This window comes from Drosophila elegans, unplaced genomic scaffold, assembly GCF_018152505.1.
Source record: "Drosophila elegans isolate 14027-0461.03 unplaced genomic scaffold, ASM1815250v1 contig_111, whole genome shotgun sequence".
Lineage (NCBI taxonomy): Eukaryota > Metazoa > Arthropoda > Insecta > Diptera > Drosophilidae > Drosophila > Drosophila elegans.
Genome location: NW_024545475.1, coordinates 38,454 through 53,042, shown reverse-complemented (window position 1 = coordinate 53,042; position 14,589 = coordinate 38,454). Strand labels below are relative to the sequence as shown.

The window sequence follows — 14,589 nt, the reverse complement described above, 5'->3', positions numbered from 1 at the left end:
ACAGTAAATCTTCTCAAGATGCTAAGAGTGAGATTCGGTGAGGGTTCGTAGGTTCTTTTCAGGACAAGCAAAGGACTTACGGTTCAAAACGCCCAACCACGATTAAGTTATTTATAATTTATTAGAATGGCCGAAAGCTGGAAACGAAACTGAAAACGAGAACCAAAATTTCCATTTCACTGCTGAGCAAATTGTGTTAAAATGATGAATTGATGCGGGCATGTGTATGCACATACCGTAATCGTTATCCCTCCATCGCGGGAATAGTGAATATTAATGTCCATAAGTCAGTCGATGTGTCATGACTAGTACTTTAAAAAATTGCCTGATCTGGGGTCTCAAAATGGCGTCAAGTACTACCCCATTTGACAAGTGTTCCTGTGGGGCGTAACACCCTTTGAAACCGCAAATGTAGAATTAATAACGTATTTGATAATAAAACTGCAAATTAAAAAAATCGTAGCACACACGTAGAGGGACAACAAAAGATACCATTATTAATGCCAAAAAATGAATTCGGTAGTGGGTTTGCAGCACTCAAGGCTTAAAAGGCATAGGGGTTCAGAGAAAGCTGAAAAAAATTTAAGTGGCAGGCATACGCCTCGTTTTCGAAGTAGAGCTTCAAGAACAAGCTCGCTTTTTAATTATTTATTTTAGCATCATTGACTTATATATCAACCCCCGTGTGTGTTTATGTATTTTTTTGTGTCCTTAAACTTAAACTTATAATATTTGTGTATCGTTTGCAGTCGTTTGTTCATTCCTACAAAAACAAATTATTGATCAAGCCATTCAGATTCACAAACTACATACATATAAAATTACAGCCTGAGTTAATCTTATTTTATTTTACATTTTTCCCGAGACGGATTGGCGCGGGTCCTAATATAATGTATCCACGAAGCAATCAATTAAAGCGAGTCGAGTTGCCTGACCTATTTGGAGTGTTTAGCCGTGGGTGTCCGTAAACATAGGCCTCCGACAATGTATCGGAGTTTTGGCTTCGTCGACCTGGAGAATAGTTTCGCAAGTTGACGGAATCTAATAACATTGGGAAAATTGTTAACTAAATGCAATTAAACTGCATTATGACTAGACTAGTAGACTCACCACCAAAACTGTCATCCTGATGCATCGATCTCGGAGATCCGTTAATAGGGGACGTTAACTGTTTTTTTTGAAATACTGTAATTATAGAAAGAGTATTTATAGTCAATGCATAGTTATTGAAAAACAAAAAGGTTTGCTCAGCAGAGTCAGTAAGTAAATAAATCAAGAAATGTTTTATGAAGATTTTTTATTTTTTTTTCAGCAATCACAAAAACTTTGCAAACACAAAACTACTCGTTTTTATACCCTTGCAGAGGCTATTATAATATCAGTCAGACGTTTGCAACGCAGTGAAGGAGTCATTTTTGACCTAGCCATGTCCGTCTGTCCGTCCGTCTGTCCGTCCGTCTGTCCGTCCGTTTCTACGCAAAATAGTCTCTCAGTTTTAAAGCTATCTGCATGAAAGTTGTCTTTCTATTGCAGGTAGTACATAAGTCGGAACGAGCCGGATCGGACGACTATACATATAACTCCCATAGGAACAATCGGAAAAATAAATGAAAAAAATTATAGCTTTGCTGTTTTTAATTTTTCTTACTTCTTCGGCATTTAGTAATGGTTAAATATTTCAGATTTACGGGTAAAATTTCATCAAAATCGGATGACTATAACGTAAAGCTTCCCTAAGAACAATAGAAATATTTAAAACAAATTTTTTTTTAATATAACTTCTAATTTGTAATTTTTTTTTTAAAATTCTTTTTGACTTATTAATAATTTTACAGTTTAGAATTACGCTTTTAATTTTATTAAAATGGGAAAACGATATCATAAAGCTGTCATAGGAACTATCGAATAATTGAGCTACAAGTCATCATAGTTTCACTGTTTTTAAACATATACGTAAGTAAATGATAATTTTTATGTTTTCAAGAATATTTAATTTTTGCAATAGCTGCAAGAGTATATGAACTTCGGCTTGCCGAAGTTTGCTTCCTTTCTTGTTTTCAGTTAACTTATGCTAATATTCTTAATGTAAGTGCAATTTTTAATATAATAAAATTAATTATTAAAATCCCATTCTCTTAAAATGTTTCAGCTTTGTCCTAGGACTCTTTCAACAGTGACGTTAAAATGGATCGCGAATCTTTTGTCAACGCTTTATTGTTTCCGCCAATTTTTCGGAATCTTTATGTACATTTCTTGATCGGAGAAAAACTCTGCTCGCCTACAGCAGCTGCCAAAAACTTAAATGTTGTATTTTTTAGCTAGGGCCTGACGAATATTAGCCCATCTCATTTCCTCATTTCAAATGTCCTGCGACGCTTTCCAATTTTGTGGTATTTTTTTGTCGGTCTGAGAACCGGGGTGTAGAAAGACGCTGATGAAAAATGTGACGAGAAATAATAATAATCGAAAAGTACCGCTAAATGAATAAGAATTGCTCACCAAGACTTTAAGAATATTGATTGGTTGAGGAGAAAGGGCGGTGAAGGTGACATACTGTACATTTTTTTAAGTTGAGTTCCTGAGCTTTGGTTGGTACAACATTACACTTTTTTAACAGTTTAAATTTTATTCAAAATACGCGTCAAAAGACACCAAATTTGCTTGGAACCGATGCTCCGTTCAAAAGTTATTCCAAAACTACTTTTTTGGTATATTCTACGACTTTTTTAAAAACTAGCTAATTTAGCGAGAAATCGCTAAAAACAGCTAAATTTGCACGGCTTCTTAACTAGTAAGTTAAGCTACAAACACGTTGCCTTAACATAATTGGTCTATACAAAAAAGATTAAAAAATTATTTGTTCTTTTTTTTTTACTTTTTTACTTAATTTTAAAAATTGTTATATTTTTACGTATATAGCCCTTGAGATTCCTCAGCTTTTGGTGAATAAAAATTTTTCGAAATGTTTTCGAAAGCTATTAAATTTAACGCTGCTTAGGCAAGAGTAACCTCCTAGAGTAACCACCTCCAATTTTGTGAGGAAAATGACGAACAATTTTCATTAAATAATTGTAAAATATTAATTATTGTTTTAAATTTAAATTTAAAACTAACCCAAATTAGCAAACTTATTTGAAGTCCATATGTAAGCACATATATTAAAAGCAACGAAACTTCAAATTTTAATGTTCTATAGGGCCAGATAAAATTCTCGTTAATTTTTATATCCTTAGAAATGTTATTTTAATTTCATTCCGCAGGACTCATTCCCGACCCTAACAGCATAACAAGGAGAGTCGATCTAGCCATGTCCGATTGTTTGATTGATTGTTTGATTATAATTTGGCTGTTTTTTTTCAATTGATTTAAATATGTTTCGATACAAAGTAATGTTTTTTTGTTTCAGAATTACGGTTCTTATTTTATTAAAATATCAAATAGCTGATTGTAATACATAAAAGCAAAAGAATCAAAACATTGTTGTTTTAAAACATTTTAATTTTTGGAATAGTTGCAAGGCTTGGACTTTCATAACTTTTTGCTTCCTTTCTTGTTAGTTAATCTTTTAAGTCATGTTAAATGTAGTTTGTTTATACAATTGAGATATAGTAATGGTTTTGTTTTTCAGTATAGTATTTCAGTACATTACGGTTTAAATATCTTAAAAATCTTTGATGAAGACAATAAAAATTAAAAAAAAAACAAGAAAGAAAGCAAACCTCGGCAAGCCGAAGTTCATATACCCTTGCAGCTATTGCAAGAATTAAACATTTTTGAAAATATTAAAATTATGATTTACTTGCGTATATATTTAAAAACATTGAAGCTATGATGACTTGCAGCTCAATTATTTGATAGTTATTTTATATATTTTTATTATTTTTATGGGAGCTATATGATATAGACGTCCGATGTTGATGAAATTTAAATCATAATTCTGAAATATTTAACCATTGCTATATGTCGAAGAACTAAACAAAAAAATTAAAAAACAGAAAAGTTATAATTTTTTTTCATTTATTTTTCCGATTGTTCCTATGGGAGCTATATGCTATAGTCGTCCGATTTTGATGAAATTTAAACCGTAAATCGGAAATGTTTAACCAGTACTAAACGTCGAAGAACTAAACAAAAAATTAAAAAACAGAAAAGTTATAATTTTTTTCAATTATTTTTCCGATTGTTCCTATGGGAGCTATATGCTATAGTCGTCCGATCCGGCTTGTTCCGACTTATATACTACCTGCAATAGAAAGACAACTTTTGGGAAAGTTTCATGCAGATAGCTTTAAAATTGAGAGACTAGTTTGCATATAAACGGACGGACAGACGGACGGACAGACGGACGGACAGACGGACATGGCTAGATCGACTCTACTAGTGATGCTGATCAAGAATATATATACTTTATAGGGTCGGAGATTTCTCCTTCACTGCGTTGCAAACTTCTGACTGAAATTATAATACCCTCTGCAAGGGTATAAAAATGTAACATATCTATTTTTTTATTTTTTTTTATTGTTCTTGTCACAGTAAAAGTTTATAGTTTACAATTTTGCTTTTACTTGTGTCCAAATCGGAAAACGATTTTCTATTGCTGTCATACGGATTATATTACATATTATTATTATTATTATATTATTATATAGCCATCATAGCTTCAATGCTTTTAAACATATACGCAAATAAATAAAAATGTAAACGTTTTCAAGAATATTTCATTTTTACAATAGCTGCAAGGGTATATGAACTTCGTCTTCGCGAATGTATGTATAATCTTTGATGCAACATAAATTGTTTATTTTAAATCGTTTATTTTTCCTCAAAGTTTAAGTTTAAAAAAGTGGCGAATAAAACAAATATAGTGCAATTTTTTTAATACAGTCCAAATATTTTGGTTTCTATTATGTGTTTGTAGGCTGAACTATTAGTAGGTTGTAACTCTAAAATAACTAAAGACTGGTAGTGTTTTGTTTATTTTAAACAGAGCTATAAATTATTGAACTGTTCTTTATAGAGCACTTTTCCGCACTTTCTCTGCAATTCAAAATTTTAGGTCACATTACATTTGCCATTTGTAAATTGCTTCACATATGGATAACAGAGGTATAAAAAAATGCAAACAAGGTCGCCATTTTCGATTATATGAAAGGGAAATTTCTCAGACCTTGTTCCAAGCAAGATGAGTCAACTTTATTCAAGAAAGGTAGCATGCTTGCAAAATATCTCAAAAATGGCTTAAGCCCGAAATAAACTGAAAACTATTGAAGCGAAGACAAGCGTCTTGGCTAAGCACGCAATTAAATGTTACAATAACAAAGTTTAAAACGCCAAAAGATAACTTTTTTGCCATTTAGATGGCAACAAACGATTTGGAAGAAGATAATATTTTCGAAGGTAATGGGAGATTAAACTTGGGCAAAAAAAAACACCTTTGACTTCTTGAAAAAAAGATAGTACCACGCCTATTTTTGTTTCAAAAGTGTATTATTTCACCACTATCTTCACAATAAAAAAAATGCTAATATTGACAAAAACAACAAAAACTATTTAAAGAAGGCGGAACTACCCCAATTTTCTTAAAACATTTTCCTTCCTGTATCATAAAATAAATTTAAAATTCAGAGCCCAAAACTGTTGCTTCGTTCTTAAGTTATTCATTAATGCCACAAAAAGTGGTCGTTAGCCCCATAGTGCAATGGTGAAGCGTGAAAAAGGGTTCACGACAACCCGCAGTTATCTGTTTTTTTGTTTACTGAAGACACAGGTACACAGTCAAAAAATTTCACGATTCATTTGTACTTTTCCATCATAATTGGATGCACCTGATGGGGTTATGGCATGATTGGCCCCAATTACGCCAATGCACATTTACTTACACAGGAATTTCCAAAAGGCAAAATGCCGCATTTAAAATAAATGCGATTAAAAATAATTTGGAAAATGCCAATATCTAACGATATTTCGTTAGTGCCACCACTACAACAGCTGGTTTTAATACGCAATTTTTGATTACTTTCGAATACAAACTCATTAATAATCGCTATTTTTGGGTTTATTTTTTTTTTACCAACAATAACCATTTTAATCAACAATAATAATTTTTTTTTATCAACAATTATCATTAAGATTTTTATTTTTTTGATCAAAAATAATTATTATTTTTAAAAAATTTTATAGAACTAAAAGATTGAAATTTCTTTAAAGAAATTGACCAAAAACGATCAATATGGCGTTTTTCTTTTCTTTATGTGGATTTCAAGTGATTGATTTTTTGATTAAAAAATCACATGAATAATCATATTTGAAGTCCCTGATGAATGTACTTTATAGGGTCGAACACGTTCATTTCAACCTGATTCTTTTCATCGAATGCAACATTAATCCACGGTAACGGCTATTAAATTAATCTAAACGCTTTCAACAGTGCTTATAATGATACTTAAAATAGTGGGCCTTTTAACGCTCAGGCTGTCATAGCCGCTTCCCGAACTTTTTTGTACTGATGCTCAAAAGGGCTGAAGTTGTTCGTAACTACAGCTTTTTGTCCGAACTTGAGTTCCTCCCCCCGGGACAGTGTGCCCTTAAAGTTATTAATTAAACTTACCCTCAGAGTTGACTTGCGTGACACCCTGTGTTTGAAAACAAGACATGTACACTGCAAAAGATAAAAAAATCAAAAAATGGTTGGGTCAGTTGGATGGATTGCCTTTATATATTAGGAGCTTAGAACTAATGCAAGGAAAATGTAATTTATCAAAATAAGCTAGCAACTACAGAAAAAATAAAACCAAACATAACAAATTTTCGAATCAGTTTTTGATTGGCAGGCAAAAAAATTCAACAGTGAGCCAAAGTGGTTAGCCACCATTTTTATATATTGTAGAGGATATGATAATTTCAGTTAAACAAGAGAGGAAGAAAATTTCGGCATGCCGAAGTTTAATACTTAAGTCGTTAAATTATGTTATTAAATTCGTTGAATTATAATATTGAAGTCTTTGAATTATAAATTCGTTGAATTTTAATATTGAAGTCATTGGCTCGTCGTCGCGTCGTTAAATTAAGCACATCTTTACTCAATTGGATATCGTCAAATACTGCGTCGTCCTCTCGGCTCTGTGGCTGCTCCTCGTCTTTTCGTTATCTCGTCTTATTTTCGTTTACTCGTCTGGAATGCGTCTTTGTAACCGGAGGGGAATCAGGCGATCTCATTTCCACATTAATTTAAATTTATACGCGAAAATGATTTAAAACTTATAATATCGTTTTCCGACTTAAAATAACTTAAAATCGTAAATCAGAACTATCAAATTCCACTAATTTGTAATTTTTTCAGAGATCAAAACCTTGAAAAACCGGTGCAGATGGACTCCCTGATTAAAAAAATGATACTCAAAATTTGTTGTATGGTACCATTTTTTTTAAAGTGTAAATAAAGCTTTTCAAGTGTTTTATGATTTAGAAATGAACCTTCTATTAGTCGGAACGGGTCGTATCTGGCGACTATAATCATATAGCTCTTATAGGAACAATCGAAATCAAAATAAATAAAAACAAGAATAGAAGCAAATGCAAACTTCGGGAAGCCGAATATATATTTAATCTTTTAAACAAATGTACACAATCAAACATGTCGATTTTACGCTGAATTTTTCGTTCGCTCCAAAGGCAGCTATAAGATATCTTTGTTCGATTAATAAAATTTAAGCCTTTTTATTAAAATATTATTTCATTACAATATTCGAATAAATTGAAATTAAACCAGCGAAGTTCATTTTTTTTCCTTTGACATACTCTAGTCTTCTTCGTTCACTTCTTGTCGGCAGAACGTTTCTGGTGTATGGTATGGTATGGTCTATGGTATGGTATGATCTATGGTATGGTATGGTATGGTATGGTATGGTATGGTGTATCTGCAGCAAGTCATTACTAATTCCCACACTTTCCTGGGGCATACACTTTTGGGTCACTGCCCGTAAAACTACCATAAAACATATTTAGTCTTGCCAACCGAAAATTTGAAGACACTTGGTAAAAGCCCCATACTATACATGAAACACGACCATTTTTGTCAAAATTAATCTTGTATGTACATCTATCACTAGGTCAGCCACCCGTTTCAGAGCAAGAGTTCTTTTATTACAAATAGACTGGCCCTGACACTAGCCAGACCTTTAAGAGAAGAAGACTTAAAAGAATAGACTTATATAATTGCAAACTACTTACTACCAGATATTTTTACTTGTGTGAAAGTGAGTTAAGTTTTACACAGCAAAAAACCCAAAACAGCCTTTGGTTTTGTTACTATTAAACAAAAACAATAAAGGAAGCAAACTTCGTCAAGCCAAAGTTCATATACCCTTGCAGCTATTGCAATAACTAAATATTCTTGAAAACATTAAAACGATGATTTACCTGCGTATATGTTTAAAAACATTAAAGTTATGATGATTTGCAGCTTAATTATTCGATAGTTCCTATGGCAGCTATATGATATCGTTTTCCGATTTTAATAAAATGAAAAGCGTAATTCTAAACTGTCAAATTATTAATAAGTCTAAAAGAATTAAAAAAACAATTACAAAATAGAAAAGTTACATTAAAAGAAACAAAAATTTGGTTATTTTTACTGGAGCTATGGGAGCTAAATGATATAGTCGTCCGATTTTGATGAAATTTAAACCGTAATTCTGAAATATTTAACCATTACTATATGTCGAAGAACTAAAAAAAAATTTAAAAAACAGCAGTTATTATTTTTTTAAATTTATTTTTCCGATTGTTCCTATAGGAGCTATATTCTATAGTTTTCCGATCCAGCTCGTTCCCACTTATATACTGCAATAGAAAGACAAGTTTTGGGAAAGTTTCATGCAGATAGCTTTAAAACTGAGGGACTAGTTTGCGTAGAAACGGACGGACAGACTCTCCTAGTGATGCTGATCAAGAATATATATACTTTATAGGGTCGGAAATGTCTCCTTAACTGCGTTGCAAACTTCTGACTAAAATTATAATACCCTCTGCAAGGGTTAAATATTAAATATTATAAACATATGGCTATATGTTTAAAAATGATGATCTTCACCCCAATTTTTCAATCATTTGCATGCAGCTATATGATATCGTTTTCCGATTTAAATAAAATTAAATGCGTATATCTAAAATATTAAACCATTACTATGTCCAGAAGTAACATTTTGTTTCTTTTTTTTTGTTTAATATTCCGAATGTTTCCATTTGAGCTATTTGATATAGTCGTCCGATTTTTATAAAATTTTAAAAGTATTAAAAGTAAAGAAAGAAGACCATATGTTCGCCCAGTTGCTTTGGAAATATGCTTGCTCCATGTTAAGGTGTTATTAAAGGTGATACCCAGGATACATGCCGAATCAACATATTTGATTGGGCTATTGCCAATTAATAAATTAGGGAGTTTCGTAGTGTCGAAGGGTTTTTTGTAAATAGCAATACATTACGTTTTCAATGGCCCAGTTATTAATTTTAAAAAGCAAGGTACTACACATACTAATACAATCGTTAACTTGACATTAACGCTTACTAACATAGAACTGCACATCATCAGAATATAAATGGATATCGCAAGGGGAGAGAACATTAGGTAAGTCATTAATATAGATAGAAAACAATAAAGGCCCTAGCACAGATCCTTGGGGAACAACTCTGGACATTGAAATAAAGCCAGAAGTAAACGACCCAGACACGACTGCTTGTTGTCTACCTGTTAGATACGGCCTAGAGCATGACTGCATAGTCCGAAAAATTGAACAGGTTTCTTAGCTTTGTGCATAGAATAGTATGATTGACGGTGTCGAAAGCCTTGCTGTGATCGAGAAGTGTCAAAAACGTAATCCCATTAGTATCTAGCCTTGATCGAATGTCCTCAACTACATCAGTAATAGCACTAATACAACTCCTTTTTTCCCGAAATCAAGTTGCTTATCACCAATCATGGAATTGGTGTCCAAAGGTTGCATCTGTGCCGCCAGAATATTCGACATTTTCGACAAAAAAGGGAAGTAGGGATATGGGTCTGAACTCAGTTTGACTTTTCGGTATAGGGACAATTTTCACGTACTTCCATGCGGAGGGAAAGGTGGATGTGGGAAGGAGTAAGGGTAACAACAATTTAATAAATTTTGGGCTGATGCCATTCAGCCCTTCTGCGTTTGACTTCACCTAAACATTCGAGGACATCACATTGGCTAACGCACATACAACTAAATCTATTATCACAGTCTGATAAGGCATTCAGGTACTTGTTGTATGTAGCTTCAGGTACATCTAATTGCAAAAACTTCCTGTTCAGATCATTGACGTCCACTAGGTGTAGGGAAAACTGCTTGCTTCTACCAATTCCTATATTATTAAGTTCACGCCACATTTTTTTAATTGCTAGATTTTTAAATTCGGACCCATAATAGTCACAATTTTCAGATATCATGATCTGCCTAACATTGTCGAGCGAGTGTATTGTTTTCTAATAAAATCGGTTTTATATCGCTTTCACTTATTATAAAATGCGTCACGGATCGCTATGTTTCTTTTTATGTTATGGGTAAACCAGCGATATTGCTTTGGATGGATAGTTTTTTGTTTTATTAACACACATTTGTTATACAGGTTATCAATGTTGTTGTTAAAAATATGCAATTAATGCTCGATATTGGGAGACATATACATGGACGTGAAATCACAATTGTAATATTCCTTTTCCAATTCAGTGTAGTTAATATTTTTATAGTCCCTAAATTCGTAAGTATCAGAATTATAATCTAAGGGCAAATCATGCGTCAGAAAATTAAGATCATGCTTAGAGAAAACTGGTACAGAGAATTGGCCATACAATAAAATCTTACTAGGGACATTAACAAAGAAAAAATTCAGAAGGGTATCACAGGTATTGTAAATTAACTGAGGACAAGACAATAGATTAGAAACTAGCGAGCAGATTTCTTTCTCTTAAGATATTGCTATTCAGGTCCCCAGTAACAATAACGTATGTTTAGTCAATAGATATTTCAAACAAAACATTTATCCAGGGAGCAAGGTTACCATACCGCCGGTCGATACAACAAATCAATGCTTTCGAAGAGAAGAGAAAAGCGAAAGCTCTCACTATTAAGAGCACTAGCCCAATCATGCGCTCCAGATGAAGCAGCAGAAGTTGTAGGCGATGTAGATGATGAAGAGAGGAGAAGAGCGGCTTATGTTTGTACGCCCAGATCACTAGAGAGCGCTGTAAGCTCTCGATGCGATAAATAAATCATGTTATCACCGCAGCGGACATGTACAAGCCCTCTGCCAGTAAAGACTGCTGAGAAAATGTTTTGCGATTTTTTTCTTGCTTTTTAAGCTTCATGGCCTTTTTACATATTATGTATATCTCTCTTAAAAGATGATCATTAATATAGAGAGTAGCTTGGGAATCAAAGTGCGCCGGTAAGCTCCGATGCAACGTAGTAGAGTGATTTTGTCGTGGAAGTCAGGGTGTGTAGGGCAAGTGAAAACAAGGCAGTGAAAACAAATGGGTATACAAACAAATGAAAAAAAAATTAACTTTTCGCAGTAGTTACAAGGTTATATAAACTTCGGCTTGCCAAAGTTTGCTTCCTTTCTTTTTTTTTTTTCATTTATTTTGTCGTTTTTTTCTAGGAGAGCTATGGAGCGTTCACAACAACGTTCAACCCGGTCCGTTCCGACTTATATACTACCTGCAAACGAAAGAAGATTTTTAATAAAGACAAGACAACTTTAACAAGAAACGAACGGACGGACATAGCTAGATCGACCCTAATAGCTATGCTGATCAAGATATACAGGGTGGCCCACGAAACTATATGTTGTGGGGTGCCGTGAAAGATAAGTGCTATATCAGGCATCGACAATAGACGACCTTAAGCACGAGAAATGTGCTGAAAAATTAGGTCGATCGGATAACCTACTGCAAGGCCTCCCAGGGCTTAAGGGAATTCCCAAACGAATGTCACGCTTTAAGCGTCATCGTCAAAACGGGCCAATGATGTTCCCTACCACTCCGCTCAGCTGGGACCAGGCTCGCATCTCCAATTGGCGATCTTGTTTCTGTTCCTGCAGACTAAATGCAATGACGTTGTCCATAGCAACTTAAATTTCTTACATAATTTACACCGCCAAAAATTAGACTGAATAGAACTTAATTCTTGTTTGCAGGCGCCGTAACTTACCCCAGATAGAAATAATTACTATCACCGTGGTGGTAAGCACGAAGCCGAGATTCTCCAACATGCGATACACCAAAGGTCCACCATATAAGCTGCTGGAGCATTTTTGAGCCAGCATTGTACTACCGACAATGGGTACCTGCAATGACACAAAATAAAAATTTGTGATTAAAGCAATAAGTAGTGTTATTACACAGGTACGCAGCCAAAAACATTCCATGAACCATTTGTACTTTTTTATTATAATCGGAAGTCCCATACAAACATATGTTCTATCAGCTAAGGGCAGCCCATGTAATTGAAGTTACATAATTGTTTTTTGCTGACGAACAATATTAATACAGTTAAGAAGGAGAGGGTCTAATATAAACTTAAATTAAGGGCTAAGCACGACTTTTTCCACTAACTACAGTGTCTTCAAATTAGTTTCGAATACAATTTTTAGATACCACGCGCTAAACAGCAAAGAAATTGCTAATTTGTCTGATACAACTTGTTTCTCAAAAACACGCACTTTATTATCCTCATAAAAAACAAGAAAGGAAGCAACCTTCGGCAAGCCGAAGTTTATATACCCTTACATATATAAAATATTTTTTAATACATCTAAATTTTTATTTATATGCGTATATGTTTAGAAACATTAAGGAAATAAATAAATCATTATAAACCCATTTCTATATCAAAATTTAAAAAAATGAAAGAAAGGTTAAAACTTTTTCATTTAATTTTTGTAATATGCCGATTATTCCAATGAGAGCTTTATGATATAGTCGTCCAATTTTAATCAAATTTCAACCGTAATGCTAATATTATAAACCATGATTTTATCTCGAAGAACTTTGCGATTAGTTAGTTAAGTGCAGATGATATTTTTACCTTATTCTTTGATGTTTTAAGAACATTTTATTGCTATACAAATTTGGTTTATCGTCTCAGAATCGGTTCGATTCTAGCCCTCAGATTTTTTACAAATCCACCGTCCAATCCAATTCCCAACGAATTTAAGAGGAAGTTGTACTTATTATCGCATAAGAATAGTACATACTGTTTATGTATTTATTTACTAAAAAACTGCAAGCAAAAACAAAAACGACAAAAATCAGAAAGCAACAACAGTCGCTGTTTTTCGTTTCATTGCTTGCTTATGCTAACAGTTATGAGCGTAAGTCGGAGCTGCGGCAGGCATCGACTTTCGGAACTCGTTAGAAGTCGCAGTCGGGAAATTACTGCTTTTGACTGTTGGATGAATTTGCTTTTTGAACACTGGTCCACCCTTTCCCCTGGCACTCATTCAGTGTCGGACCTGCTGGTGCCAACACCGTCGTCCATGGTGCTACTTTCAAATCCTACTCTAGACGACTTTAATGGTCATCGTTGTGACGAGTCCAAGGCCTCTCCCAAAAACCTAATTAAGATGATAATGAGATATTGTTTAATTATTACTTTCTTTATGGATGTGACCGCCCCTCTCAACAATGTTGAGGTGTCTTCAATGCAGTCAAATCAGTATTATCTTTCGAGATGTTGACAATCTCGGAAGCCGACGAGCACTAGTTCCAAGTTAATTTCATATCCAGAGGACCCTCATCACCCAACTCTGCAAATTTCCATACAAGTTATTTTTCTAGGTTTCTTACACCCGCACGACGCCTTTTGCAAAACCGATTCATGGGTTCATATCAACTTACTCGTAGAGTATAAGGGTATATTGTTTATTGGGGGGTGGAGTCCTGCACGCTCTTAGCTTAAAATGTTACAGTTCAACAGATGACGCCACCTAAATTTCGATTTTTTTTGTAGGGGAAATACTTAGGTTGAAGTTTGTTGGCTATAGCGTTCTGCCTTGTTTTCTTTCATTACTCAAAAAACCTCTAACATTCCTCCGTGGTCATCCAAACACTTGGCTCACCCAAAAAACCAAACTGTATAAAAAGTTTTTAAAAACAGGAACAGAAACGGATTTCTTCAAGTACAGCGTCGCTAAGTCCAATTACATCCTTAATAATTCTCAATGCTATAATAGCTGTCTTTTATGCTGCAAAAACGAATTCCGCAGCAATATAAAATTATTTTACTTATTTGTCAATTCAAAAATTTTACATTATGCCTTTAATTGAACAACCAAACTGCGTCAAATGAGCAGATTTTTGCCAACCCACTTACTCGTCTTTTTTAAATCATCTCATTTTTGATCTTTGTTATTCCTATCAGTCTAGTCTGTATTCATTGTATTGATAGATGGATGCGAAGTCTTATCAAGTCTATCAATGATAAGTCTGTCTTGCTCTCCTGCGTCGGAAGGTAATGTGCAGAACCACATGCTGATCCATTAATTATTATTTTTCAAAAGTCCATCGAC

The 14,589-nt window shown here is 33.7% G+C and overlaps 1 protein-coding gene across 2 annotated transcripts in view; it reads right to left on the bottom strand.

Annotated features, from left to right (window-relative positions):
- Nucleotides 1-605: 605 nt before the first annotated feature.
- The window catches only part of LOC108147015 (nuclear pore membrane glycoprotein 210), a 35,983-nt gene continuing 21,999 nt past the window's right edge, over nucleotides 606-14,589 (bottom strand). For both annotated transcript variants that reach the window (XM_041707642.1, XM_041707653.1), the window contains exons 16-19: nucleotides 12,231-12,366; nucleotides 6,608-6,658; nucleotides 1,111-1,185; nucleotides 606-1,041 (exon numbers count right to left, since the gene is read on the bottom strand). In XM_041707642.1, the coding sequence (XP_041563576.1) occupies nucleotides 908-1,041; nucleotides 1,111-1,185; nucleotides 6,608-6,658; nucleotides 12,231-12,366 (396 nt within the window). In that variant the 3' untranslated portion in view covers nucleotides 606-907. The remainder of the gene's footprint in view (nucleotides 1,042-1,110; nucleotides 1,186-6,607; nucleotides 6,659-12,230; nucleotides 12,367-14,589) is intronic.